Source organism: Balaenoptera borealis (assembly GCF_965194805.1).
Source record: "Balaenoptera borealis genome assembly, chromosome: 13".
NCBI classification, from domain to species: domain Eukaryota; kingdom Metazoa; phylum Chordata; class Mammalia; order Artiodactyla; family Balaenopteridae; genus Balaenoptera; species Balaenoptera borealis.
The window spans coordinates 85,591,363-85,619,296 of NC_138870.1; the positions used below are offsets into that span (position 1 = coordinate 85,591,363).

General features: G+C 39.4%; 1 protein-coding gene across 8 annotated transcripts in view; it reads left to right on the plus strand.

Annotated features, from left to right (window-relative positions):
• The window catches only part of ANO4 (anoctamin 4), a 460,570-nt gene that overhangs the window by 385,767 nt on the left and 46,869 nt on the right, over nucleotides 1-27,934 (plus strand). For all 8 annotated transcript variants that reach the window (XM_082349613.1, XM_082349609.1, XM_082349612.1 and 5 more), the window contains 8 exons: nucleotides 3,121-3,203; nucleotides 9,314-9,454; nucleotides 11,934-12,098; nucleotides 17,592-17,628; nucleotides 19,711-19,822; nucleotides 20,780-20,837; nucleotides 20,977-21,074; nucleotides 22,822-22,964. In XM_082349613.1, the coding sequence (XP_082205739.1) occupies nucleotides 3,121-3,203; nucleotides 9,314-9,454; nucleotides 11,934-12,098; nucleotides 17,592-17,628; nucleotides 19,711-19,822; nucleotides 20,780-20,837; nucleotides 20,977-21,074; nucleotides 22,822-22,964 (837 nt within the window). The remainder of the gene's footprint in view (nucleotides 1-3,120; nucleotides 3,204-9,313; nucleotides 9,455-11,933; nucleotides 12,099-17,591; nucleotides 17,629-19,710; nucleotides 19,823-20,779; nucleotides 20,838-20,976; nucleotides 21,075-22,821; nucleotides 22,965-27,934) is intronic.

A 27,934-nucleotide genomic window follows, 5' to 3' on the forward strand; every position in this document is an offset into this window, starting at 1 on the left:
GAGTTAAGAGGGTGGGGGATTGGAGCTTTGCCTTGAGAAGAGATCACCTATATTAGTTTGATTACGTCCTAGTTCATACATAGAGATAGAAGCAGATTCCTCCTCGGATGAATGGGGATTTTCACACAAAGACACAAGAAAATGGCAGCTGCACAAACAATTCATTTCTTCTTCTCATCTTCCCAAGTTCTAGAATGGAAGAGAGGAGAGGATTATTGGCCGAAGAAGGGAATTACTGCTTTGAGTTTCTTTCTCCTTGAGGCAGGGTTCAGCACATGCTGGGGAGAAGGAAGCTGGTGGAATAATTCTTACAGCCACTGGCTTGTCTTGGAAATCAGTTCCTACAGACGAGAACCACAGATGGGTCGGTGGGGCTTGTTGGGAGCAGCAACAGCCTATAAGACAGACTGGATGTGTATCCTGTGGCCTTAGGCCGTCCCAGAATGACCCCCCAGCAAGCCTTTCTGAGGCCAAGGAGTCCCAAGCTTTTCTTCTTATGGAGAAAAGCCACACATTCAAGGCTTGGCTGCCTTGTCTCTTCAAGGTTAGGAGGGACTCTGGAGACCAAAGAGAGAAAATCAATAAAGTGGCATTTGTTTGAAGGGCCAGAGGACCTAGTCAAGGAGGTGTTTCAGGGACCCCATGCAAGGACAAGATAATTTGGTGAGGCAGAGGGCAAATGTGCAGAAAGAAGTTAACACAGCAGGCCTGCCTTAGAGAGTCCTGCTTTACAGGGTTGGCCCGTGGCTGGCATCTGGGAACTTAAATTTCAGGAGAGTTTCTACCACCCTAACTGCTAAGAGTAACTTGTTTTACATTTTAAACGGTTTGCTCAAACATTATGGTTTGTGCTGAATACCTACCTGATTTTTTGTGAGGCTTGGGAATTTTGGAACGTGCTAGGCAAAGGATCCCTATATGACCAGCCCCTGATAAAAACCCTGGGCACTGAGTTTCTAGTGAACTTCCCTGTTAGACAACATTTCACGTGTTGTCACAAATCTGTGCTGGGGAATTAAGTACATGCTGTGTGACTCCACTGGGAGAGGACTCTTGGAAGCTTCCACCTGGTTTCCACCAGACTTCACCCCATGTGCCTTTTCCCTCTGCTGATTTTGCTTTATATCCTTTCACTGTAGTAAATCTTAGCCATATGTACCACTATATGCTGAGTCCTATGAGTCCCCCTAGTGAATCATCAAGACTGGAGGTGGTCTTGGGAACCCCTAACACAATAAGACTCCTGGCAAGGATTCCAGTGGAAAATAGCTGCTCAGCATTTGGCACTTTTCTTTTTTCGTTTTTAATTGGAGTATAGTTGATTTACAATGCTGTGTTAGTTTCAGGTGTACAGCAAAGTGAATCAGTTATACATATACATATATCTATTCTTTTTTAGATTCTTTTCCCATATAGGTCATTACATAGTATTGAGTAAAGTTCCCTGTGCTATACAGTAGGTCCTTATTAGTTATCTGTTTTATATATAGTAGTGTGTATATGTCAATCCCAATCTCCCAATTTATCCCTCCCCCCTTTCCCCCTGGTAACCATAAGTTTGTTTTCTACAGCTGTGACTCTGTTTCAGTTTTGTAAATAAGTTCATTTGTACATTTTTTTTAGATTCCACATATAAGTGATATCATATGATATTTGTCTTTGTCTGACTTACTTCACTCAGTATGACAATCTCTAGGTCCATTCATGTTGCTGCAAATGGCATTATTTCATTCTTTTTTATGGCTAATATTCCATTGTATATATGTACCACACATCTTCTTTATCTACTCCTCTGTCAATGGACATTTAGATTGCTTCCATGTCTTGGCTGTTGTAAATAGTTTGGCACTTTTATTAACCTCCAAAGACATATGTTTGTTTCCATTTCCCACTTCTAGAATTAAGCACTTGATTATTTTAGGCGTGACTTTCTTAACAACTATACTCTGAATTTTTCAGATTTTAGAGAGGCACTGGGGTACATATATCATATATTCTATAATACCCCATGAGGTCTGGGAAGGACCCCATATTCAAATACATTAATATGGCTGCTTTCAACGTATGTATACTCTCACTAAGAGGGATAAATGAAGACTTTGAGTAGCCTCACCTCAGTCGAAGTCACAGCTTGCCACAAGATGAATAAGGAGGTAGTGTGAGAGCAAGGGGGAGTAGAAAAGAAGGAAGTAGTTATCTCTCTTTGGAATGGACATTTGGCTGTTTACCTTACCCCATGAAACTGATTCCAAATATATGACATATTTTTCCCTTTTGAAGTCTGACTACACAGCAAGGCCCAATAGAGATGGTCAACAATTACCTCTCCTAGGGTATCTCTGTGATATCCTTAGTTGCAGTGATCCTCTGAGTAACTGAGTGTTATGTGTTCCCTCATCGGGCTTGTGACTTCCAAGGCAGCAGGAATGTGTCTTGATTATTTTTTGATCTCTCTATCATTTTATAATGCTCAACAATTCATTTGTGTTGATATTTTTTAATTGAATTCAGTAGAAAGTTACTTTGGCTAAATGAGGATCACTCCCAGCTTTACCTGGGTAGGGAGGCCAACAGGTTGGGAAAGGTTCTTAACAGAATTTACACACTTTTGTCTTCAATGTGACAATAAAGAGATGGTTTGGAGAAAAGAGAAGCAACAGGACAGCTTCCTCCAACAAAATAGCTTCCTTCAGTAAAATAGGAAGATACAGTCTACACAGATATTTATCCTGAGAAGAATTTGGGGGACAAGAAATCACTGGCAATCAAATACATGTGAACAGCTAAGCTTTGCTTTTCCTTTTCTGCCCCTCACTTTTCAAATGATGTTGGTAACCTAGTTTTCTGTATTTTACATCTCAGGTGCTTTGTCATTCTAGTAAGTCTGCTCTGCTGTGACTTGCAAATCAGCTTAATTTAAATCTCTAAGTTTTCATTGTGTTTGACAGAGACTTAGTAATTCTCAGAAAATGATCCTTGTTAAATAAAGTTTATCTAGAAATTCTGATATTCAAGAATGCTTACACAAACTGTCATTCTTTACAATGGCTTCATTATCCATTGACACAGTTAAAGGCATTGTTTTATTTGAAAATGTCTGCCTTTCTCTGCTTGTTCCAGCGACAGTTTTCCTGGAGTTTTGGAAAAGACGCAGAGCAGTAATTGCTTATGACTGGGATTTGATAGACTGGGAAGAAGAGGAGGTTTGTATCATTTACCTCAATTTCTTTTTAAAAAAAGCCGATAACCAAGAAATACACAGTCCCTCTTGAGTCATCGCTGTCTGCCCTGTGATGGAAGTCAGGTTGATTCATAAAGCATTTTTTATACCTGTCTTTACAGGAAATTTCAAGCAGAATTAAAAAAAAAAAAAAAACACACACACATTTTGATTTCTTAGTGGAGTAAAATTCCATGACTAAGTAAAGCATTTCACTTGTAGGTAGAGGCATCAGAAGAATTGGTAGTAAGATTTGTTTAGTTTCCTTAAATATTATCCATTCTCTTTACTTTATCAGAAGGAGAATATTAGTTTTACGATTGTAGGCACATGGAAGCAGACCTCCTAAGTACTCCAAGGAAATGGTTCTGTGAACGCTTCAGGACCCTGGACAGTGGCCAGATGTGCACAGGCTCAGAAGTATTCCCCTAAGTGATAAATACTGAGGGGAAACCACTCCTCAAACAGCCTCTTTGGTGGATGTGGCTAAAAGCAGGACCAGCTCTAGATAAAACTGTCCAGGAGAGGTAAACTCAGTCCCACAGGCCTCACCTTCTCAGCACATCACTCTCCCTTTATCCCCTTCTAGGCCAATACACCATGCCCTTTCCTAACCTGTGTCTGGTCTTTATCCTCTCTCTCCTTGCCCCATTCCTGTCAAGTCTCGAGGACCCATGGGTGGGTTTGGTCACCATGTGCCCGGCCTGAACTCCTCTTCCCTTCCTCTCATCCATTATCTCCTACCTCTCCTGAGGACCATTTCCTCAGAGCCTTGCTGGGCCAGTAAATCAAATACACTAGTCATATATGATATGATAACGGTATCAATGGGTGTTTTCCTTCCAAGAGACACAGATATATATTTTTATAAATTAAAAGGAATCTTCTGTAAACATAACTGAGAATTTTAGCCCTGGGCTAGGCTTGGTGGGGGAGATAATTTTGAGAGGAGTGTTTTTCCCTTCAAATCATGCCTTGTGGATGGCTGCCTTTTCTCCTCACACCCATGAACACATTTGGGTAGTTTTTAAATCTAGAAATGATACTGGGATTCTCAGCAATCCCTGTTCTTGTGATGAGGCCTATCTCATGCTATTATAAGCATGCATTCTCTAGAAAATGGTTTTCTGAGTTGGAAGAGACTGCCCAGGTGACTTCTGGGGGCTACCAGCCACAGCCAGGCTGCATTCAAGACTTCCTCCTGGGTGGAGCTATTCTGGTTTTTGTTACATGTGTTTATGGGAGTGGCTTTCGAGTGGGATGGAAAATGCTCTTTCCTGGGAAGCCGAGTCACCACTCAGCAGCTATGTCATCTAAGACAAATTACTTCATCTTCGGATTTTTTTCATTTCTAAAGAGAAATGTTTCTAAATTTTCCCCTTTCAGCTATAAAGTGTGGCATTAAATAACTTTGACTAAACCAGTCTAAAGTCACTGTTGGCCCTTGTGGTGGGGCCACAATGTGAGTACCCTTAGGGTAAACATATCCCTTGTTTACCCTTAGGGTAAACATATCCCTTCAGAAGTCTAGAGCTTCTGAACTCCCAGCCCTGTTAAAAAGTATGGAGTGCTGAACCCTGCTTTCACTCAGCACACCTGTGTACAGGAACTCACGTCAGGGGCCATGTGCAATTCTATTTCTGTTTGGGATTCATTGTAGAAATTCCTCTTCCTTCTAGCCTGTGGTTCTCAGCTTGCTGTACAGAAGAGCCCAGACATGCTGCATGCCTTCTTCAGGGGTAACCCAGGATGTTACTTTGCTAGGGCCGCCATAACAAAGTGCCACTGACTGGGTGGCTTAAGCAAAAGAAGTTGATTGTCTCACAGTTTGGAGGCTAGAAGTCTGAGATCAAGGTATTGGCAGGGCTGGTTTCTTCTGAGGGCCATGAGGGAAGGATCTGTTCCCAGTCTCTCCTTGGGTTGTAGATAGCCATCTACTCCCTGTATCTTCACATTGTCTTCTCTCTGTGCATGTCTCTGTCTAAATTTTCTCTTCCTATAAGGAAACTAGTCGTGTTGGATTAAGATCCACCCTAATGACCTCATTTTAACTTAATTACATCTGTAGAGACCCTGTCTCCAAATATAGACACATTCTGAGATACTGAGGGGTAGGACTTCAACTTATGAATTGGGGGGTGGGGTGGGGATACAATTTAGCCTGTAACACCCAGGATGACAGGTCTGGCTCCATGACTGGCCTCATTTTCTGGATGATTAACTCAGTGACCCTTGATGACACTTATAGCCTAATGAATTGAGTTTCCCAAAGAAGCAGAATATTCTAGATCTGTTTATATCCTAAAGTGTAACTACCTAAAATAAAGGAGGCAGAGGCTGTTTATAACTGTATCTCCCCCTGACCTTCCCCATTACCTGCCACTGTGTAAAGTCAGCATTGGGCTTATCCTGTGGCAGGAGACGGGCTGCCCTTCCTCCTACACAGAGAGGCCACTACCAGACTGTACCCATCCTCCATAATCTCTCTTCTGTCAGCTCCTTCTTTGGTTTCTGTCAGTACCTTCATCTAAGTCTTGAGTGTTTCTGCCTGGACTAACTCAATCTCCATTGCACCAGAGTTTCTGCTTATTTTCCCTCCTCTTCCAAGACACTCATGTAGAACAAGTTCTTAATTAACCAGAATGACTTCAAAATACCGTTTTGCTGATTATCTTTTCCTAATCCCATAATTGCTTTTTAGTCAGAAGCTTTTCACATTGGATGGGGCTCAACTCAATGAAATAAAATCTCAGCTTGATTTAGAATTAGAGGAACCTTGATTTTAGCTGGACTTGAAAGGTATTTACCTTGTTTTCAATACCAATTAAAAATACATTTCAAGTCCCTCCCATCATAAAACTTGCACAAGCCTCTTAGATACCCTCATCCACCAGAGGGCAGACAGCAGAAGCAAGAAGAACTACAGTCCTGCAGCCTGTGGAACAAAAACCACATTCACAGAAAGCTAGACAAGATGAAAAGGCAGAGGGCTACGTATCAGATGAAGGAACAAGATAAAACCCAGAAAAACAACTAAATGAAGTGGAGATAGGCAACCTTCCAGAAAAAGAATTCAGTTAATGACAGTGAAGATGATCCAGGGTCTCAGAAAAAGAATGGAGGCAAAGATCAAGAAGATATGCAAGAAATGTTTAACAAAGACCTAGAAGAATTAAAGAACAAACAGAGATGAACAATACAATAACTGAAATGAAAAATACACTAGAAGGAATCAATAGCAGAATAACAGAGGCAGAAGTATGGATAGGTGACCTGGAAGACAGCATGGTGGAATTCACTGCCGTGGAACAGATTAAAGAAAAAAGAATGAAAAGAAATCAAGGCAGACTAAGAGACCTCTGGGACAACATTAAACGCAACAACATTTGCATTACAGGGGTCCCAGAAGGAGAAGAGAGAGAGAAAGGACCCAAGAAAATATTTGAAGAGATTATAGTCGAAAACTTCCCTAACATGGGAAAGGAAACAGCCACCCAAGTCCAGGAAGTGCAGAGAGTCCCAGGCAGGACAAACCCAAGGAGAAACACACCGAGACACACAGTAATCAAATGGACAAAAATTAAAGACAAAGAAAAATTATTGAAAGCAACAAGGGAAAAACGACAAATAACATACAAGGGAACTCCCATAAGGTTAACAGCTGATTTCTCAGCAGAAACTCTATAAGCCAGAAGGGAGTGGCATGATATATTGAAAGTGATGAAAAGGAAGAACCTACAACCAAGATTACTGTACCCGGCAAGGATCTCATTCAGATTCGATGGAGAAATCAAAAGCTTTACAGACAAGCAAAAGCTAAGAGAATTCAGCACGACCAAACCAGCTTTACAACAAAAGATAAAGGAACTTCTCTAAGTGGGAAACACAAGAGAAGAAAAGGACCTACAAAAACAAACCCATAACTATTAAGAACATGTTACTAGGGACAGACATATCGATAATTACCTTAAACGTGAATGGATTAAATGCTCCAACCAAAAGACACAGGCTGGCTGAATGGATACAAAAACAAGACCCATCTATATGCTGTCTACAAGAGACCCACTCTTCAGACCTAGGGACACATACGGACTGAAAGTGAAGGGATGGAAAAAAATATTCCATGCAAATGGAAATCAAAAGAAAGCTGGAGTAGTGATTCTCATATCAGACAAAATAGACTTTAAAATAAAGACTATTACAAAAGACAAAGAAGGACACTACATTATGATCAAGGGATCAATCCAAGAAGAAGATATAACAATTATAAATATATATGCACCCAACATAGGAGCACCTCAATACATAAGGCAACTGCTAACAGCTATAAAAGAGGAAATAGACAGTAACACAGTAATAGTGGGGGACTTTAACACCTCACTTACACCAATGGACAGATCATCCAAACAGAAAATTAATAAGGAAACAGAAGCTTTAAATGACACAATAGACCAGATAGATTTAACTGATATTTATAGGACATTCCATCCAAAAACAGCAGATTACACTTTCTTCTCAAGGGCACACGGAACATTCTCCAGGATAGATCACATCTTGGGTCACAAGTCAAGCCTCAGGAAATTTAAGAAAATTGAAATCATATCAAGCATCTTTTTTGACCACAACGCTATGAGATTAGAAATCAGCTACAGGGGAAAAAAAACGTAAAAAACACAAACATGTGGAGGCTAAACAATACGTTACTAAATAACCAAGAGATCACTGAAGAATCAAAGATGAAATCAAAAAATACCTAGAGACAAATTACAATGAAAACACAATGATCCTAAACCTATGGGATGCAGCAAAAGCAGTTCTAAGAGGGAAGTTTATAGCTATACAAGCCTACCTCAAGAAACAAGAAAAATCTCAAATAAACAATTTAACCTTACACCTAAAGGAACTAGAAAAAGAAGAACAAACAAAACCAAGTTAGTTGAAGGAAAGAAATCATAAAGATCAGAGCAGAAATAAATGAAATAGAAACAAAGCAATAGCAAAGATCAATAAAACTAAAAGCTGGTTCTTTGAGAAGACAAACAAAATTGATAAACCATTAGCTAGACTCATCAAGAAAAGGAGGGAGAGGACTCAAATCAATAAAATTAGAAATGAAAAAGGAGAAGTTACAACAGACACTGCAGAAATACAAAGCATCCTAAGAGACTACTACAAGCAACTCTATGCCAATAAAATGGACAACCTGGAAGAAATGGACAAATTCTTAGAAAGGTATAAGCTTCCAAGACTGAACCAGGAAGAAATAGAAAATATGAACAGACCAATCACAAGTAATGAAATTGAAACTGATTAAAAATCATCCAACAAACAAAAGTCCAGGACCAGATGGCTTCACAGGTGAATTCATTTAGAGAAGAGCTAACACCCATCCTTCTTCAACTCTTCCAAAAAATTGCAGAGGAAGGAACACTCCCAAACTCATTCTATGAGGCCACCATCACCCTGCTACCAAAACCAAAGATACTACAAAAAAAGAAAATTACAGACCAGTATCACTGATGAACATAGATGCAAAAATCCTCAACAACAACAACAACAAAAAGAATACGTTTCAAACCTATGGTTACGGGTGAATGACATCTATAGGAGCTTATTAAAAAATAGATGCACCATGTTTTTAACTGCCTAAATCGAAAATTTTAAAAATTGTAGAAAACTAAGAATTATATTGCCATTATAACTCACAAAACGAATTCTGAACATTTTGTTGTTCAGAAGCTTTCTTTGTCCTGGTGTCCACATCACTCCCCGGTAATAAAAGTAAAAGCTTATTAGTTGTTTCAAACCACCAGGGACAGGACAAGTTGGTCCCTTTTCTCATTCTCAGTTTCTTTCTTCAAGCATAGTTTAAAAAGATAATAGAGACACTTAACTATTAGTCTAAATTACATAGCCTTGATGATAAAAAGTCTAGATCATCATTCTGCAGATTTTCTTTAAGTGGCCAGTTTCCAAGCCCATGTCATTTACTGTGGCATTTGTTGACTCAGTTTTCCTGTGGGGTAAAATGACTTTTTTCTTATTGTCTGAGCAGTTCTTCAGTACATAAAAATGTGTCTGCTTGTTCTTTAGGAAGAAATACGGCCCCAGTTTGAAGCCAAGTATTCCAAGAAAGAGCGGATGAATCCCATTTCGGGAAAACCAGAACCATATCAAGCATTTGCAGATAAATGCAGCCGACTTATTGTTTCTGCATCTGGAATATTCTTTATGGTCTGAAACTTTTTTACAAAACTCTTTCTTTCATAAAGTACAAACCTGTAGCATGGTAACAACCATAATCACATCAAGTGTTTGGATATATTTTTGCACATTCTGTTATTTAGTCCTCACAACAATTCTACGTGGTGGTCACGGATGGCATTGCCGTCCCCATTTTACAGGTGGAGCAACTGAGACTCCAGAAGGGTAAAGGGCTTACCCAGATTAGCCAAGAAATAGACAAGAGCTCAGATCCTCTAATCTGCTGTTCTTTGCATTTGTTTCTCTATGTCATAATGAAAGGAACTAAAACTATGGGATAGTATTAATACCTACAGCAGTGTTTTTCAAACATTTTTTTACAATGCCCATACAGTAAGAAATACGAACGTTGTCATAACCTAGTATATACTAGGCAAATAGATGTATAAAACCGAATATGGTAATTGAAACAATGTTCATCTTTACAATATGCAAGGAACTCTGGTTTTTTTTGTTTTATTACAGTCTATTTTTTAATGCCAGCTATAACTCCCTAACATTTATTTCACTAATGATTATATCAGTTTGCAAAACACTAATTTGAAGCTGGATTGTTAGCTTTTCCTAAAAAGAAGTCGTTTTATGATCAATTTTGACCCTGTCAATTACTGAACAAAACATATGCAAATTTGTCAGAAATGTCATTTTAGACAGGAAAGGATGGTTAAGATCCTCCTTTCCTCTTTTCAAATAGCAAGTGTTTGTAAGTATATATCCTAGTTGGTTAGAGTGGGAAGGACAAGACAATAGAAAATTCAGACAATCTACCCCTGTAGCCAGAAAGAAACTGAGCCCAGTGTCCCTCGGCTCAGATCAAGACTCAGATCCATGCCCTTCTACAGATTCTGCTTTGTTAGCAATTGTGTCGGGCTTTGCCTTCTATAAGTGCATTCACATTTATTGTTTGGGGTTTTGTTTCTCACAACAAGACTTAAGGACATAAATTAAGTTTTCCTTGTTCTACAGATGGGGTAGATCATAGAGGCAGAAGCCATGGAAAGGACAAGCTACGTGCCCAAGGTCACACTGCTAGCTCATAGCTGAACCAGGACTCAGAGCTAACTTCTGACTCTGAGTCCAGTGACCTTTCCATTCTACCGTATTGCCACCCTTGTCTATAATTCAGTGTAGTTCTCACCTGTCTCCCTATCAACAGCTCCAGGATTCAGACATGGGCGGTTTTTGTTTCTTTGTTTTCTGTTATTATTACTACTACTACTACTTTAGCCAGTTCAGCTAGGGTTCATACCTGAGCTTTTAGAGCATGTCACTCATAGTAAGCAAGAAATAGAGTCTGTGAGAAACACAGAAAAAGCTTCTATAAAGAAAGGAATCTCTAAGTTGGCAGAGGCTGTCCTGAGGCCCAGCTTTAAGATCCAGTTTTTGACAACTATGTAAGCTAAGATCTCTGCTCAAAGACATATTAAGCAAGTCATCTAATGAAAGCCACAAAACTTTTTGGAATCTCAAATTCCCATTATTCATAGAGAGAGAAGATATGCCATATTCTTCTCAAACACCATGAAATGTTCAGAGGAAGATGCCTCAGTTCAGGCTGTGTATATATCTGATAAATAAGAGTGTGCACCTCTCATAGGCTTCTTCAGCAACAAATAACTGAGCACTTGGCATGATGCTAAGTTGCTGCAGAAATGACGATTACCATCCTTACCCAGATGGAGCTTACCATCTAAGTGGGAGAGACTAGCAATAATCAAACAAATTGTTAGAAATTATAAGTTGTATACTGAAAGAAGAGTATAGGTACCCTATAACAAAAAAAACGCCTGGGGGGAGGAGTGGGGCTTCATGAAAAGCATTAATTATGAAGTAGTTCTTGAGCTGAGATGTGAAGAATGAGTTAGGTATTAACTAGACTGCATGAGGGTGTGTGTGTGTGTGTGTGTGTGTGTGTGTGTGTTTAGCAGGGGAATGGGTAGATCAGCATTTTGGGCAAAGGAAATGGTCTTGAAGATTAAGGATGCTTAGCCCATTGGAAACAATAAAAAAAGGTCTAGAGTCTCCAGAGGGAGGGGAAAAACACTCAGTGGGGCTGGAGAGACTCTTCCAGGCCATCATAAGTGCTTTGCTTTTATCCTAAAAGGAAGCCAATAAATAGTTTTAAACAGAAGAGTGACACGATAAGATTTCCACAATAAATATCTGTTCATTTGCTCAATCTGATATTCTGTTTAATAGTTACCCCATAGCTTAACGGTTTATCAGCTCTCAAGTTCTGCAGCTTTTCTATTTGGATAACAAAGAACATACAAACAGACAAGAGAAAGCATCAACCACATGAAAAGTGTGCATTTTGTTGTGGCGTCTTGAGTCAGGACCACTGCCGCTTTATCTCGTTTCCTCATCCGAGGATTTTCCAGGTGGCGGGAGCCCCTTCCTCCAACATTCCATCACAGTGCTCACTGGGTGTCCTCTGTCTTCCTGCCAGATCTGCGTGGTGATCGCCGCCGTTTTTGGGATCGTCATTTACAGGGTGGTGACCGTCAGCACTTTCGCTGCCTTTAAGTGGGCGTTAATCAGGAATAATTCTCAGGTTGCAACCACAGGGACTGCCGTGTGCATCAATTTCTGCATCATCATGCTGCTGAACGTGGTAAGTGAGCTGCAAGGTAACTAGTCAAATGGATAAGATGTGTGTGCTACAGGTGAGTTTTCTTCTGTTTCTAAAGGGACCTGGCCTCAGAGAGGCTGGTCAATTATGTGGCACTTATGGCCTGGCTGCAAAGTGCCTGGCATAAGGTGTACTCATCTGGGGATACAGAAGGCCTGAGTCAAATCTGGCCTCCAGGATTTTCTACATTGTAAGACTGGGCAAGGCACTTGCCCTCTCTGAACCTCAGTTCCCTTATTTATCCAGTAAGATAACACTGTATACCCCTTTGGGAAATGTAGAGAAAAAATATATTTTAAAGGCCCAGCTCAGACTCTGTGACATAGCTCAGTAGTGTTGGTTCCTGTTTCTTTTTGCTTCTGAATGATGGGAAATTAGTATCCAAAGCATTTCTTGCGATAACCCAGCAAGGAATATTTCAGGGTGGTACTTGTAGCTTGTGTTGATTTCAGGTTTTTTTCAAATGTATATTTCAGCCCAGCTGTCTCCCTTGAACCCCAAACATCCTCACCTAACACACGTAACCCCCAACTCCCCATCTTCCCTCCAGAATGAGCTCCTCCTGCGGCCTCTGCGTTGTAGTCGCCCAGGCTGAAACTCCTCTGCTTCTCTCAGCATCGAAATGTATCCAGAATTTGATCACTTTTCACACATCCCCAGTCCCCACCTTGGTCCAGGTCCCCAGCGTATCCCACCTGGATTATTGCAGTGCTTTGCGAGCTGGTCTCCCAGCTTCCACGTCTGCTTCCCTCAATCCAGGCTCATCATAGCAGCTAGAGCAAGCTTCATCCATGTAAGTCAGCCTCTGTTCACTGTATCCAGTGGCTTTCCTCTCGCTCAGAGTAAAAGTTCTGTCTTCACATGGAGACCCAGGGTCTCCCTCATCTGGCCCCAGCGAGGTCTCTGACTTTGTCTCCTCCCTCCTCACCTTGACTTTCCTGCTTCTCACTGGCCTTCCCTTTTTTCTTCAATGTGCCAGGCAAGCTCTCACCCTAGGACTTTTGACTTGCTCTTCTCTCTACCTGGAACATTCTTTCCCATGGGGTCTGCAGAGTTTACTCCTGCACCTCCTTCAGGTCTTTGTTCAACTGTTACTTTTCCAGTATAAGGCTTCCCTGGTCATTCAATTTAAAATTGCAACCCACTCCTGCTGTCTGACTATTTCCTAGCTCCTTGCCCGCTTTATTTTGTTCTATGGCATTAATCACCATCTAATAGGCTGTTTTTAACAATTTATTTTGTTATTTATCTTCTCCATTGGAATGTAGCCCCAAGAGGGCAGAAACTTTTGTCTTTTCTGTCTTTTCTGATAAGAGTAGTAGAAGATCTAAGTTTCCAAACTCTGGCAGCCTCTGTTTCTGGCAGAGGCTGCCAGAAACAGGCTCTGGCTTATAGTAGGCTCTCAGTAAACTGTTGTTACTATTTGCAGAACAAAAGGCAATGGCTGACATTGTTAGACTTGAGGTTTGTAGGAGGGAATAAATAACGTATGTAGAGTGCCAAGTATAGTGTTAGGCATGGAGTACGTGTTCAATTATAGCTCCCCTCACCCTTATTTATACTGCAACTTAAATCTGGGCCATTGTGCTGAAATCACTGAGATAATGAAATATAGGTAATTTATTATTATTATTAAAGATACAGGAACTTCTTTATTATTTTAGAAAAAAAGTTTAAAAATCCAGAAGGTAGAAAAAAAAAAAAAGCACTTGCAGATCATTTTGACATGATGACTGTGTAACTGCTTGGTCAAGTGGAGATTGAAAGTGGATGTTTGTCACTCCCTTGCACACCCCCTGTCCCCGGTTCAGCTAGTCTCAAAGTTAATTGTGGAATGAATATTCATTGTGAAGGGGAGTGATTCATAGTGAAATTAACCAAACAGCCAGAGCAGTGAAAGATTCTGCATCTGGGTAGGATGCAGTGAATTAAAGCTTACTGTATTTTATCATCTCTCTTCTCCAATGTCTTATTAAAATTTAATTTATACATCTTAAGAAATAAATTTCTCCATATATGCAGTGGGTCTATAAACACATGCTTGCTGGTACATTTTGACCAGGAGCCAGTGTTGTCACTTCATTTAACTGAAAATCACTTATCCAAAAACCTCTGCTTCATGGAACACAGCCAAGAAAAGAGGAAATAAACTAAAAATGAAGCAGGAGGGGAGATCAAATAGCATATAATTAGGGACACTACAAAGCACCTACTGTGTGCTAGGAGCTAGACAGGTAGGCGTTTTACATGTTTTATTTAACAAAGGGTTTCTGAGTCACCAAAATGGATGACCAAGCCCACATACTAAAGCTGACATGTATCATTCTTAGGAATGCCCTTAAGGTTTCTTTTCTTTTCTTTCTTTATTTTTAGATACAATGTGAACACATTTGGTGTTCTGATTTCTCAGCCAACATCAAACTAAAATAACAGGTTACTAAGGCAAGAATACTGACAAGGTCAGAAAATGACAAGCCATAACAAGGGAAAGGAAAGAAAATTAAAAGCATACACGCTCTAAAACCAGCATCATCCAGGACCCTTTTGTGCAGTGACCAATTGTCTTACCCTCCTCGGCCATCTCTGAGGACATCCTCATCCAGCACACACCTTTACAATCCTGTCTTATGCCCTGAAGCTTTGCAGGTTCCATTATGAAGGCAACCAAGTGTGTAATATAGCTGGGAAAGCTCTTCATTAAAATATATTTTAAAATATTTTAAGTCCTTAAAAAGCAAATATTGAATAAAGGACAAATGACAGACTAATGACTATAACATAGCTTTGACCAATTCAGAACTAAACTATTAATGACTGCTGAAATGACTCAATTTAAGACATTTTTATGATTCAATAATATAGTTTTTATAGCTATATAAATTGTTTTCAATTACTTAAAATTTTGGCCATACTGGTCTTGCAAAAAAAAAAATCATTTGGACATTAATCATGAATACTTTTTCATTAACTGAATATAAAAATCTTGAGAGCTAGACTGGTATTTAATTTATGTTCATTAAAGCCTCTAACTTTCAAATAATTATTATAGATCATATATCCTATTTCTGACTTTCTTCCAATCCTAACTGAAAAAGATCTATAAGGAATGCCTATTTTCTGGATTTGACAATGTGTGTTTACTTTTATGTGTATTTTAAAAAAAATAAAGCTCATATCATTTTACAAAAGTATTCTGGATCCTAACAAACTATTATGCCTCTTAGTGACTGGTTATGGGGTTTTCGTTTTATTCCATGTCTTGAAAAATAAATATTTCAAAGACAGAGTGAATAGATAGATAGATTTTCTCACTCCTCCTTGTCAGGCTCTTTCAATTTTATTCTGCTTCACTAGCGACCAAAGAACATCTCAATATAGTGGTCTCAAGCTATATATGCCAATAAAGGAAGACATTAAAAGTTATTACCATCCTTTTTATTCAGCCATACCAAAATAAATCTGACATTTCATTATAATCTGTAAACAGTGAAAACCACAATGACTTATTCCAAAAAGAACTAAACCAGAAAATATGGCTTGCATCAGAACAAACCCACATACATTGATCAGGTGGACAAGATAAAATTAGAAGTGCTCATAGCTTCTTTTGGACATATCCTTAGGATCAGAAAGCTTGCTGTTAGATAAAGTTTCTAACAGTAACCATTTGTGGCATCCAGTTTGGAAACTTAGATCTTCTACTACTCTTATCAGAACAAACTCTCCATGCTTTCTGTCTCAACTGGCTAATGAGAAATCAGGCCTTTTCCAGAAACCACTCATGTGAAGCTCTCTTGCTGGCTATCAGTCCCTTTGTTTATGTGCTCTTTTCTGTTGCATCCTGCTCAAAGTCTCACTATCCATCTCATTGTATCATCAAGATAAAATGTTCACAGATGCCATGAATCCCAGTGTCCTCATACACTTTACTTTTCAAAAGGTTAATAATAATTATATTTCAACTCCTGTGCTGTTCCTTTTTTAAGTTCCAATTTTTTCAGTTTCCAAACAAAAATAACGATGGCATGTCACCAGCTCTCAAGGCCTTTGAGACAAGTGTGCAAAGCGAGGCGCTTTAACAAATGTACATCAACATGAAAGATTAAAGGATGAACTAGGTAATCAAAAATTATATTTTTGAGAAAGGCTGTCTCACCAGTTGAATTTAATTTTCCTTGATAATTATGTAAGTAACTTTACTAATACCATGCCTTTGTAATATTAAAATAATTTTGATTAGAATATCTGTCCTAATATGTTGTTTACCAGTATTTTATTTTTATGATAAAATTGAGATGTATGACTCATCTATAACACAAGATTTCTTATTGAAAATTACACCAGTCTGTTTTAACATTGGACTCCAAGAGTCTGAGATTTCTATATACAAAATTTGATACTGTGGCCATGTGAATTATTTATATCTTAATATAACAAACTACAGTCTTTGCTGAAAGTTTAGAGTCATACAATCTGAGTATTTAGACTATTTCTGTAGTTAGAAGAAATCTGGGGTAAGAGAATTCAAAAGTTAGGAAGGACCTCAAGATGAGTGTGTCCAATACCCATTCTCAACCACATTTAAGGAATACGATGGTCTAAAGAAGAGGTGAGGTAACATGCCCAAGACCTATAGCTTGCTGGCTGGTAAAGCTGTTATTCCAGCCTGGGGAATTTTAACCAGTGAAATTTCACTACTTTAGTCTAAATGTGATCTTAATTTTCATATTGTTCAAATCCATTTGACTAGTTTTCTTTTTCGTTTTCATTTATCATCTTTCATTTTAGAGAAGGCACTTGCTCTTTTCTTTTTCAATTTATACCCTCCCTAAGGAATCTCCTAGAGCTGGGTTTGCCCTTAACTGTACTTCCATACACACACACAAGCACAGGGACACACACCCCTTCCATCCTATTAGGACCCTCCATTTACCAGATGGCTGGGTGAGTTAGGGATGCATCTAATTCACTAATAGAAAAGCAGAGTACCGTTAAGTTTGGCGGTTCCCAATAATGTTTGATCACTTTGGTGTTTAGGAATGCTATAATCTAGAAAATCAGCCCATAAAAACAATAGGATTACAGACTCTTATCAGAAGCAGTCTTAGAGATTTTACATTGAGGAGATTTTACATTTTTACATTGAGGATGCTTAGAGATTTTACATTGAGGAGGCCCAGTAATGTTGTGACTTGCCCAGCATCCCTTAGCAAGCTGATAATTAGTGGCAGCTGGCCTGTTGTTACAGAATTATTCACCCCAAAACAAGAAGTGAGATTTTTAAAATATTAAAATGGGACCTTGTACAATTCTTTCTTGTCCTGAAAGGACACAATTGTTGATGATGTTTTCATTGTTTGAGCAGTGGATGGTTAATGAAATTATTTTCATTTATGACTTAATTACCTATTTACTTCATAATTACAGATTTTAGAACATCTACAGTTTGTGAAATGTATTAAATTTATTTTACAGCTCTATGAAAAAGTTGCACTGCTTCTGACAAATTTAGGTAAGTGGAACCCTCTTTATTTCACAGTACAGTATTGTGGTCTGAAAAATACCTTCTCAAAGATTCATTTCTGAAACACTGCTGAAAACAAATATTCCCTTTATTTTGAATTGCATACAACAATTTTTTCTTTGCCCTCAACAGGACATGTTAAATATGTCTAGGAATTGAGAGAATCTTTCCTACCTAAAGCTTTAAAGCATTTAGACATTATCTTTCATGAGCTAATCTAATTTAAAGTAGGTTTTCTCTTACAAAAGTACATGTGTATGAAGTACCTATAATCATTTAGAAAAGTGTTCATTTGCTGTTGCCTACAATTTTTATTTAATTAAAAACACAGCAAGTTTTAATGGCATATAAAATCACAGCAAAGTTAGTTGCTTTGAAGACTGGGAGTCTTTTATGTAGACAGGATAACCATCACTGACATTTGTGGAAATGACATTCATCTGGACAAGTCATCCCTAGGAACATTTCTCTGACTCTGTAAAGCACCAGAACAATCTGGTAACCAGCTATAAGCTGTACATTTACTATATTTTCAAGATAGAGGAATTGTCCCAATTTCATTAATGAGATATTAGTCATTTTACTCTATGCAGTTTGAGAAAATTACATGCTCCCACACAAAACCTGTTTTAGCACATTCCCATATGTAGCTTGCCAAAGGGAGAAAAAAATCACAAAAGTGTTTTTACTTATAATAATCATTATAATAAAAGATGCCACTTTTTGAGCCCTTCTATGTGCCAGATACAGAGATAGGCACTTGGCATATCTCCTTTAAATTCATTGAAATCTTCTGTCACCGCCACTCTTTGCCCAAAAAGATAGAAGTTTATGTCCACAGAAGAGGTAACTGCCCATTGATAGACTGTGTCCAGAGGGGACCTTGATCCAGGCTGGAAAAGATGCCTGTGGAGATAACAGCCATGGTCAATCTGTGGTTGGGCCACCTGGGAACCCACCCAGCTGGCTGATGAGCTAGGAGACCTTCCTGTGTAACCAAGAGTTCATTAGCAGAAGTGAAGTAAAGCTAAAGCCCTTGAAGCATCCTTTGTCATTTCTTCCCTCAACAGCAGTATGGCCTTGTTCTGAAATTGACATTTAAACCATTTGAAATCCGATTCTCATTCTTTCTCCCCTCCCTTCTCAGATATACTCCTGGGAAGCATTTTGAGCTATAATTTGTGGGAAAGGAATTGATGGGGTGAAATGGTAAATGAGCAATTAGAAGCTCAGGGAATGTGGAAACAGAAAGTGCTATTGCATTAAATGCATTTTCATTGACGTTTGAGGTGAGGAAGCAACTTCTAGGGAAGGATAAGTGCATTTGACATGAGATTTCAGGTTGGAGGATTGATCCATATTTTTGGTTTGTATCACAATGTCCAAAGAGCATTTGCTGTATGGAAATTGAAATACAAGGAGATGAGAATTGGTGCCTGACTGAGGTCAGGAAATTGTAAGACAAAGATACTGGTATACAATAAAAGCTCTAAAGATGAGGTCACCTCCTCGGTACTTGTCCTTGAGAATGAAAATGATGCTGGATGAGGGTGACAGGTAACGGGGTCAGATGCTCATTCTGAGATGGGGGGTCTGACTCCCTCTCTCCCAGTAGCACCTCACATCACACCAGAAATAGAAGTTGAGACCAAGGAGTTATTAGGAGATGGGGGGGACTTGACCCCACACAGGCTCCACCCCACAGGTGGAAACTAAGAGCAAAAGGAAAGGCTCCTGCAAGGAGCCAGGGCCGGGAGTGCGGCCCCTTCAGTTTGGCTGCCTCTACTCCAGGCTCTCCGGGCATCTTGGAACAGCGGAACAAACGATATTCCCTGCCCTCAGACAAGTTAGCAGTCACTTCCCACCAAACCCTTGCTGGGGCTGTTCTGGGAGCTTGAGGAGCCCACGGATGGTCCATTCCGTCGCATGTCATCTGCAGGCAAGCTGGGGTCTCCTGCAGCCTCCTTAGGAAGCCTCTGCTCCCACCCTGTGCGCCTGGGGAGCTGGCCAGAGGCAGTTGAGAAGGGGCCAGACGCAGCCTCTCAAACTCTGCTCCCCTTGTGTCCACAGAACAGCCTCGCACTGAGTCCGAGTGGGAGAACAGCTTCACCCTGAAAATGTTTCTTTTTCAGTTTGTCAATCTGAACAGCTCCACGTTTTACATCGCATTCTTCCTCGGAAGGTAAGAACCCAGTCTCTCCACACCTCCCCCGGCCAGGGACAGAGCGCACAGAGGTCACTGACCAGGGTGACAGAGAGGCCAGCCTTTAGGGTGATTTTTATAAAGTGTATAAAGAGGAGATCGGTCTCTTCCTTTCCTTTCCCTTCCCATTCTGGGGAATGGTCTCCATCAAAGTCCCTCGTACCTTTTCTTGTTAAGGTGAGTAGAAGAAAATAGTTTGCACTCGTGAAGGGTGAATGTAAAACTTGCGGGCTCCATCTGTACCTGACTCAGGCCTCTGGATCTCACACCTATAAAAGCAGGTGGCATCGGGGGAGGACAGCAGGCAGTGTGTCCCAGATCCCTGACCTCACAGAGGAGGGAAGGACATTGAGCCAGGAAAGGGGGCTGACGTAGGATGCCGAAGGAGACTGGGTAGCTTCTGAATCCAGCAGTTCTGAGGATTTGGAACGTCCAGGTACCATGAATTTCATTACACCAGGAAGTGTGTCTGAGGAGACGAGAACCAGGGAAGAGCCGAGTATTGGGTTTTAGTGAAATGGATGAGAAGCCCCTCCGCAGTTTCTAGCTACTTCAATATGGAATTCTAGTCAAATAGTTTAGTTTTAAAAAATAAAAAACACGGCATCACTAATATTCAAAAAGATCTGAAGTGTTTAAACCCAACCTGCTGCTTACACAACAGCCACTTGATATTCAGCAGAAAATGTTAAAAGTCACAGCAGGCAGCAAGAACTGGCCTCTGTGGTCAGCAGCCAGACAGAAGGGCCAGGAGCGAAATACCCCCCAGAGAATTCCAGAAGCTGCCATTATGCCAGTTCCAGAGAGTTTTCCTAATTCCCTGAGACCTGTTCCTTACTGCACCAGTAATTTTCACTGGAGGATGTGCTAATCTGAATATAATATTCACTGAAGGCTACAGGATGCTAACGGTTTGTTTTTCTGTGTGTGTTGAAGATTCACAGGACACCCAGGTGCCTACTTGAGGCTGATAAACAGGTGGAGACTAGAAGAGGTCTGTATTCTCCCATCATTCCTTGTTTCCTACAGACTTGCGTTAAACAGGCTTAGGGCAACTTTGTGCAGATTAGAAACCAGACAGCCTTTCTTCCTGTCCATTGATTCTTGAATTTCTGTGTTTGCTTACCTCGCAGTGCCACCCTAGTGGATGCCTTATTGATCTCTGTATGCAAATGGGTATTATAATGGTGCTAAAGCAGACCTGGAATAATTTCATGGAACTTGGCTACCCGTAAGTACCTTAGATATCTATACTTGAGAGGCAGCATGTCTCATTGGCTTTTCTAGGTGTGGCAAGTAAGATAAGCAATGCAGACTCAGCAGTTAAGCCCGTGTGTGTATACCTGGAGCTAAGTCTTCATGCTTAGATATTCAAAGACAAATCATGAAAATAATAAACATTGGCTCTTTTGGAAGATTTAGCACAAATCGCATCAACAAAAGTGAATATTCTTTAAGAAGTCTCTGTGGGCCCCTAAATAATTGGATACCTGCTTCCAAGCTGCTTTAAATGATGATGACACATTAACGAGGTCTCTACTCCCCAACCCCTGCAATAGATCAGAAATGGTAATTTCTTTAAACTTCCTTAAATTCAGACTGTACAGAAAAGGAACTTATGGAAAGAAGACCTAAAAAAATGATTCAAAAAAGAAACTGGAGTATTTCTAAGTAAGCATATCCTAACCAATAAAAACATCATTACCTGATGATAACAGTTTATGTTGATGGCAATGGGCAAAAACCTGCATCACCTTTGTAAGGATAACCTTGAATTTGGCTGTGTTTGCTCAGTTCTGGTCAGTTAAGTTTTAAAGGGACATAAATCAGCAGCACTTCTTTTTCTGCTTTAATTCTACACCTACAGGTTTCCATGTCAGCTCAAGTGTCTCCATAGAGAATTCCAGGTTTCAGGGAAGACCACTCAGCCAGAAAAATTAGCTGGAACTTGGTTCACTTAGAAAAGTCATCTCTTAGCTCCCCGTCAGAACCAATGCCAGTAATTTTCTCCTTAGATTTATTTTTAGAAAACTTCTTCCAAGTGTTGATGTTTTCTATAAAACTTTAAAAAAATAAAGCATAAAATTTAAAAATTAGAAGCATTATATTCTCTTTTAAAGTATCATCCATAACTTATCAAAATGTCATAGACATCAGGGAACTATATTTATCTTCTACTAATATGGACATAGAGCAAAATTGTGAAGTAGGCAGAATTGTCTTTGATACCCATCCCCTTATTTATTTCACATTTGTTTTTGCTTTGGCATCGCTACTCTCAGATACCCCTCAGCTTTCTCCTTGCCCCCTACAGCACACAAACCTGACGCCCCTGCCCTGATTTCTTCAACCCTGTTCCGTATCGTAAGATGCACTTCTGAACACTGCCAAGGATTAATGTACTAACCTCACCAGTGTGAGATGCATTTTATTGGGAATCAGAGCCTCTGTCAAAAACTCAACCCAAAAGCAGGCAGATCCAGTTGTGGACCTGCGGGCTTCTCTATGCCAGGAGAGGAGGAAAGCTTTGTGGGTTTTCAGACCTTCTAGGGCCCTCGAGTCAGAGTATGCAGGTCAGCACCCCATGATAATAAGACTGCTCACGGGTCCTCAACTAAGCCAGCTAGGCCAAACCATCTTCTCCTCAGAGGCCTGCAGGTTGCCTTTGTACTGGGGGATCAGGTTATCAATGTTCTCAGTCCTCTGCCCAACCCTCCGAGGCAACCCTGGACGAGAGACAGTTTCGTGAATGATTAAAATAAGTTCATCAATCATTCTGTTCACCTGCAAGTACAAATGCTTGAAGTGTAGCCTCCATTGTTATTTCCTTTCTAATCCAAGGCTTCATTTCCTTGGCAGCCTGTCCTAAATTTTTTAAACTATTGTTCTATAGTCTAACTCTATTTCTTATTACATAAGTCTTATGAACAGCTATATACATATATATTTTTTTTTAATAAATTGATCTTGTCGTGCAGGTTAATTCAGAATTGGTGGACTAGAAGGAAAGTGCGACAAGAACGTGGACCTGAAAGGAAACTAAGTTTCCCACAGTGGGAAAAGGACTACAACCTTCAGCCGATGAACGCCTACGGACTTTTCGACGAATACTTAGAAATGAGTATGAAAATAGCCTATTTCATCTGATTTTTAAAAATTGTATTGAAGTATAGTTAATTTACAATGTTGTGTTAATTTCTGCTGTACAGCAAAATGACTCAGTTATCATTCTTTTTCATATTCTTTTCCATTATGGTTTATCATAGGATATTGAATATGGTTCCCTGTGCTATCGAGTAGGACCTTGTTGTCTGTTTTATCCTATTAATGATAAATGTAAATTCTAGCTACCTTTAGCTAGACATACACCATTATCATCGAGGCTAGCAGCATGGGAGGATTCTTGAGCTAAATGCAGAGGAAGGGTGTTCTTGCTTTAAGAAGCTTTATTTACAGAAATAGTGCCAAGTCACTTCACATTCTTCATGACATTGTGTCCTGTCCCTTGTAATACATGACCAGAAAAAAAATGAGCTGAAAACTTGGTGAACCAAAGAAAAAGGAGTGATCACTCATGGTGTGATTGATTCATTCATTCAGCAGACATGTTTTTTTTTTTTTTATTGAAGTATAGTTAATTTACAATGTTGTGTTAGTTTCAGGTGTATGGCAAAGTGATTCAGTTATACATATATACATAAAAGAATATAAACATTCTTTTTCATATTCCTTTCTATTATAGTTTATTATAAGATATTTAATATAGTTCCCTGTGCTATACAGTAGGACCTTGTTGTTTATCTATTTTATATATAGTAGTTTGTATCCAGCAGACATCTTTTGAGCCATGTTATGTCCAGGCAGACATTATGTTTGGCACTAGAGATACAAGGAGGAATCAGGCACAGTCCCAGCTCTGAAAGAGTGCACAGTGGGGGAAAGTCAGAGATATAAAAGGTAAGTGCAATAAAGTGGCATAGATGCTGCAGTATGAGTCAGTAGGGGGTAGACTGGGGACAGCCATTTCTCTTGAGGGGGTGGCAGGAAGCTGGGAATGCTTAAGCTATGCTACACTTATATTGACGGAATCTGATTTCTCTATAATCAAATCCAAGCTATTTATTTTCGCATGTATCTGAGAGCATGAGCTTTAGAAACAGATTACCTGAGTTCAAATCCCAGCCCCTCACTTATTAACTGTGAAACCTTGGGCAATTACTTAATCTCTTTGTCTCACTTTCCTCTTCTCTATAACAGGGATAAAAATAGTAACCACTTCGGAGCACTCTTATGTGGATTAAATAAATTAACACATGGAAAGGGCTTAGAACAATGCCTGGCTCGTAGTATGTACTTGATATTTGTTATCCATGTCATTATTATTATTTTTCTATTCTTCTTATCTTCCGGGGGAGAAAAGCTTAACAAAATCCGTTAGCAGATACACTGAGTGTGGATAGCTTTTCTCTTTTTTTCTAATTATGTTTAAGCTCTGTAACACTGGGGTGAAAGTGGGGGTAGGGATGGGCAAGATACATTACTTCTGAAAGAAGTTCTTTCTGGGCAAATCTGAAAATTAAAGCAGTAGTAGAGTTGATACTTAATGTTTCTTAGATCGCTTATGTCCTAAGTACCTACCAATGTTTTCAGAGTTTCAATTATAGAATGGCAGAATGATATAACTTGGAGAAGAAATCAATTTCGGCATTAATAATAACACTTAATAAAGGGAATTCATTAAGAGAACTAACCACTTGGAGGTCTCTTAATGAATTCTCCTCCCATAAAGAAGGAAATGAACAATAATGTTGGTATATAGAGTGCATGAAAAGAACTGGTAGTGCTCCAAATACTCCAGTATCTTTGCAGCAAGAAACAAATCTCAGTAGCAGTGTTACAAGCAGACCAGTGAATCCTAACTGCTTGCTTCTATTCTTGTTGTTATTGTTATTTTCTTAATGAGTTTCCTGCTTTGTTATATTTTTTAAAATGTATTCACTGAAGTAGAATATATAGTGAGAAAAGCATATAAATCAAAAGTGTACAGATCAATAAATATTCACAACTTTATGCACAAATGTAACCAGTCTATGCAGGTGAGGGGTTAACACACTACTGCCCTCAGACCCAAAGCCAGTCCACTCCCTGGCTTTGTAAATAACATTCTGTTGGAACACAGCAATACCCATTTATTTACACATTATCTATAATTACTTTTTAAATTTAATTTTTATTTTATATTAGAGTACAGTTGATTTACAATGTTGTGTTAGTTTCAGGTGTACAGCAAAGTGGTTCAGTTATACAAATACATATATCCATTCTTTTTCAGATTCTTTTCCCATATAGATTATTACAGAATACTGAGTAGAGTTCCCTGTGCTATACAGTAGGTCCTTGTTGATTATCTATTTCATATATAGTACTGTGTATATGTGAATCCCAAACTCCTAATTTATCCCTCCTCCCCACCTTTCCCCTTTGGTAACCATAAGTTTGTTTTTGAAGTCTGTGAGTCTCTTTCTGTTTAGGAAAGGATGTTGTATCATCTTTTTAGATTCCACTTGTGATATCATATAGCCCTTGTCTTTCTCTGTCTGACTTATTTCACTAAGCACAATATTCTCTGGGTCTATCATGTTGCTGCAGATGGCATTATTTCATTCTTTTTTATGGCCGAGTAATATTCCATTGTATATATGTACCACATCTTCTTTATCCATTCCTCTGTTGATGGACATTTAGGTTGCTTCCATGTCTTGGCCATTGTATATAGTGCTGCAATGAACATTGGGGTGCATGTATCTTTTTGAATTATGGTTTTCTCCAGATATATGCCCAGGATTGCTGGATCATATGTAGTTCTATTTTTAGTTTTTTAAGGAACCTCCATACTGTTCTTCATAGTGGCTGTACAAATTTACATTCCCACCAACCATGTAGGAGGGTTCCCTTTTCTCCACACCCTCTCCAGCACTTATTGTTTGTAGACTATTTGATGATGGTCATTCTGACCAGTGTGAGGTGATTCCTCATTGTAGTTTTGATCTGCATTTCTCTAATAAATAGTGATGTTGAGAGTCTTTTCATGTGCCTGTTGGCCATCTGTATGTCTTCTTTGGAGAAATGTCTATTTAGATCTTCTGCCCATTTTTTGATTGGGTTGTTTTTTTTGTTTTGATATTCAGTTCCATGAGCTATTTGTATATTTTGGCGACTAATCCCTTGTAGGTCACTTTGTTTGCAAATATTTTCTCCCATTAAGGGTTGTCTTTTCATTTTGTTTATGGTTTCCTGTGCTGTGCGAAAGCTTTTAAGTTTAATTAGGCCCCATTTGTTTATTTTTGTTTTTATTTTCATTACTCTAGAAGGTAGATCCAAAAAGATCTTGCTGCAATTTATGTCAAAGAGTGTTCTGCATATGTTTTCCTCTAAGAGGTTTATAGTACCTGGTCTTACATTTAGGTCTCTAATCCATTTTGAGTTTATTTTTGTGTATGGTGTTAGGGAGTGTTCTAATTTCATTCTTTTACATGTAGCTGTCCAGTTTTCCCAGCACCACTTACTGAAGAGACTGTCTTTTCTCCACTGTATATTCTTGCCTCCTTTGCCATAGATTAATTGACCATAGGTGCATGGGTTTATTCCTGGGCTTTCTATCCTGTTCCATTGATCTATATTTCTGTTTTTGTGCCAGTGCCACCCTGTTTTGATGACTGTAGCCTTGTAGTATAGTCTGAAGTCAGGGAGCCTGAATCCTCCAGTTCCATTTTCTTTTCTCAGGATTGCTTTGGCTATTCAGGGTCTTTTCTGTTTCCATACAAATTTAAAATATTTTTGTTCTAGTTCTGTGAAAAATGCCATTGGTAATTTAATAAGGATTGCATTGAATCTGTAGGTTGCCTTGGATAGTACAGTCATTTTGACAATATTGATTCTTCTAGTTGAAGAACATGGTATATCTTTCCATCTGTTTGTGTCATCTTCATTTTCTTTCATCAGTATCTTATAGTTTTCAGAGCACAGGTCTTTTGCCTCCTTAGGTAGGTTTATTCCTAGGTATTTTATTCTTTTTGATGTGATGATAAATAGGATTGTTTCCTTAATTTCTCTTTCTGATCTTTCATTGTTAGTGTATAGAAATGCAACAGATTTCTGTGTATTAACTTTGTATCCTGCAACCTTACCAAATTCATTGATGAGCTCTAGTACTATTCTGGAAGCATCTTTAGGATTTTCTATGTATAGTATCATGTCATCTGCAAACAGTGATAGTTTTACTTCTTTTCCAATTTGGATTCCTTTTATTTCTTTTTCTTCTCTGATTGCCATTGTCTAGGACTTCCAAAACTATGTTGAATAAAAGCGAGAGTGGACATCCTTGTCTTGTTCCTGATCTTAGAGAAAATGCTTTCAGCTTTTCACTGTTGAGTATGATGTTAGCTATGGGTTTGTCATGTATGGCCTTTATAATATTGAGGTACGTTCCCTCTATGCCCACTTTTTGGAGAGTTTTTATCATAAATGGGTGTTGAATTTTGTCAAAAGCTTTTTCTGCATCTACTGACATGATCATATGGTTTTTATTCTTCAATTTGTCGATGTGTTGTATCACACTGACTGCTTTGCTCAGGCTTTAGGCAGCCTGTCTGCTGATGGGTGGGGCTGTGTGTGTTCCCACCCTGCTGGTTGTTTGGCCTGAGGCATCCCAGCACTGGAGCCTGCAGGCTGTTGGGTGGGGCCAGGTCTCAGTGCCAAAAAGCATCTGCCACCAGTGTCCTTGCCCCCGCAGTGAGCCACAGCTGACCCCCGCCTCCCCAGGAGACCCTCCAAGACCCGCAGGTAGGTCTGGCCCAGGCTCGTATGGAGTCACTGCTTTGCCCTGGGTCTTAGTGCACGTGAAACATTGTGTGCACCCTCCAAGAGTGGAGTCTCTGTTTCCCCCACTCCTGTGGAGCTCCTTCACTCAAGCCCTGCTGGCTTTCAAAGTCAAATGCTCTGAGGGCTCCTCCTCCCGATGCCAGACCCCTAGGCTGCAGAGCTTGACATAGGGCTCAGAACTCTCACTCCTATGGGAGAACCCCTGCAATA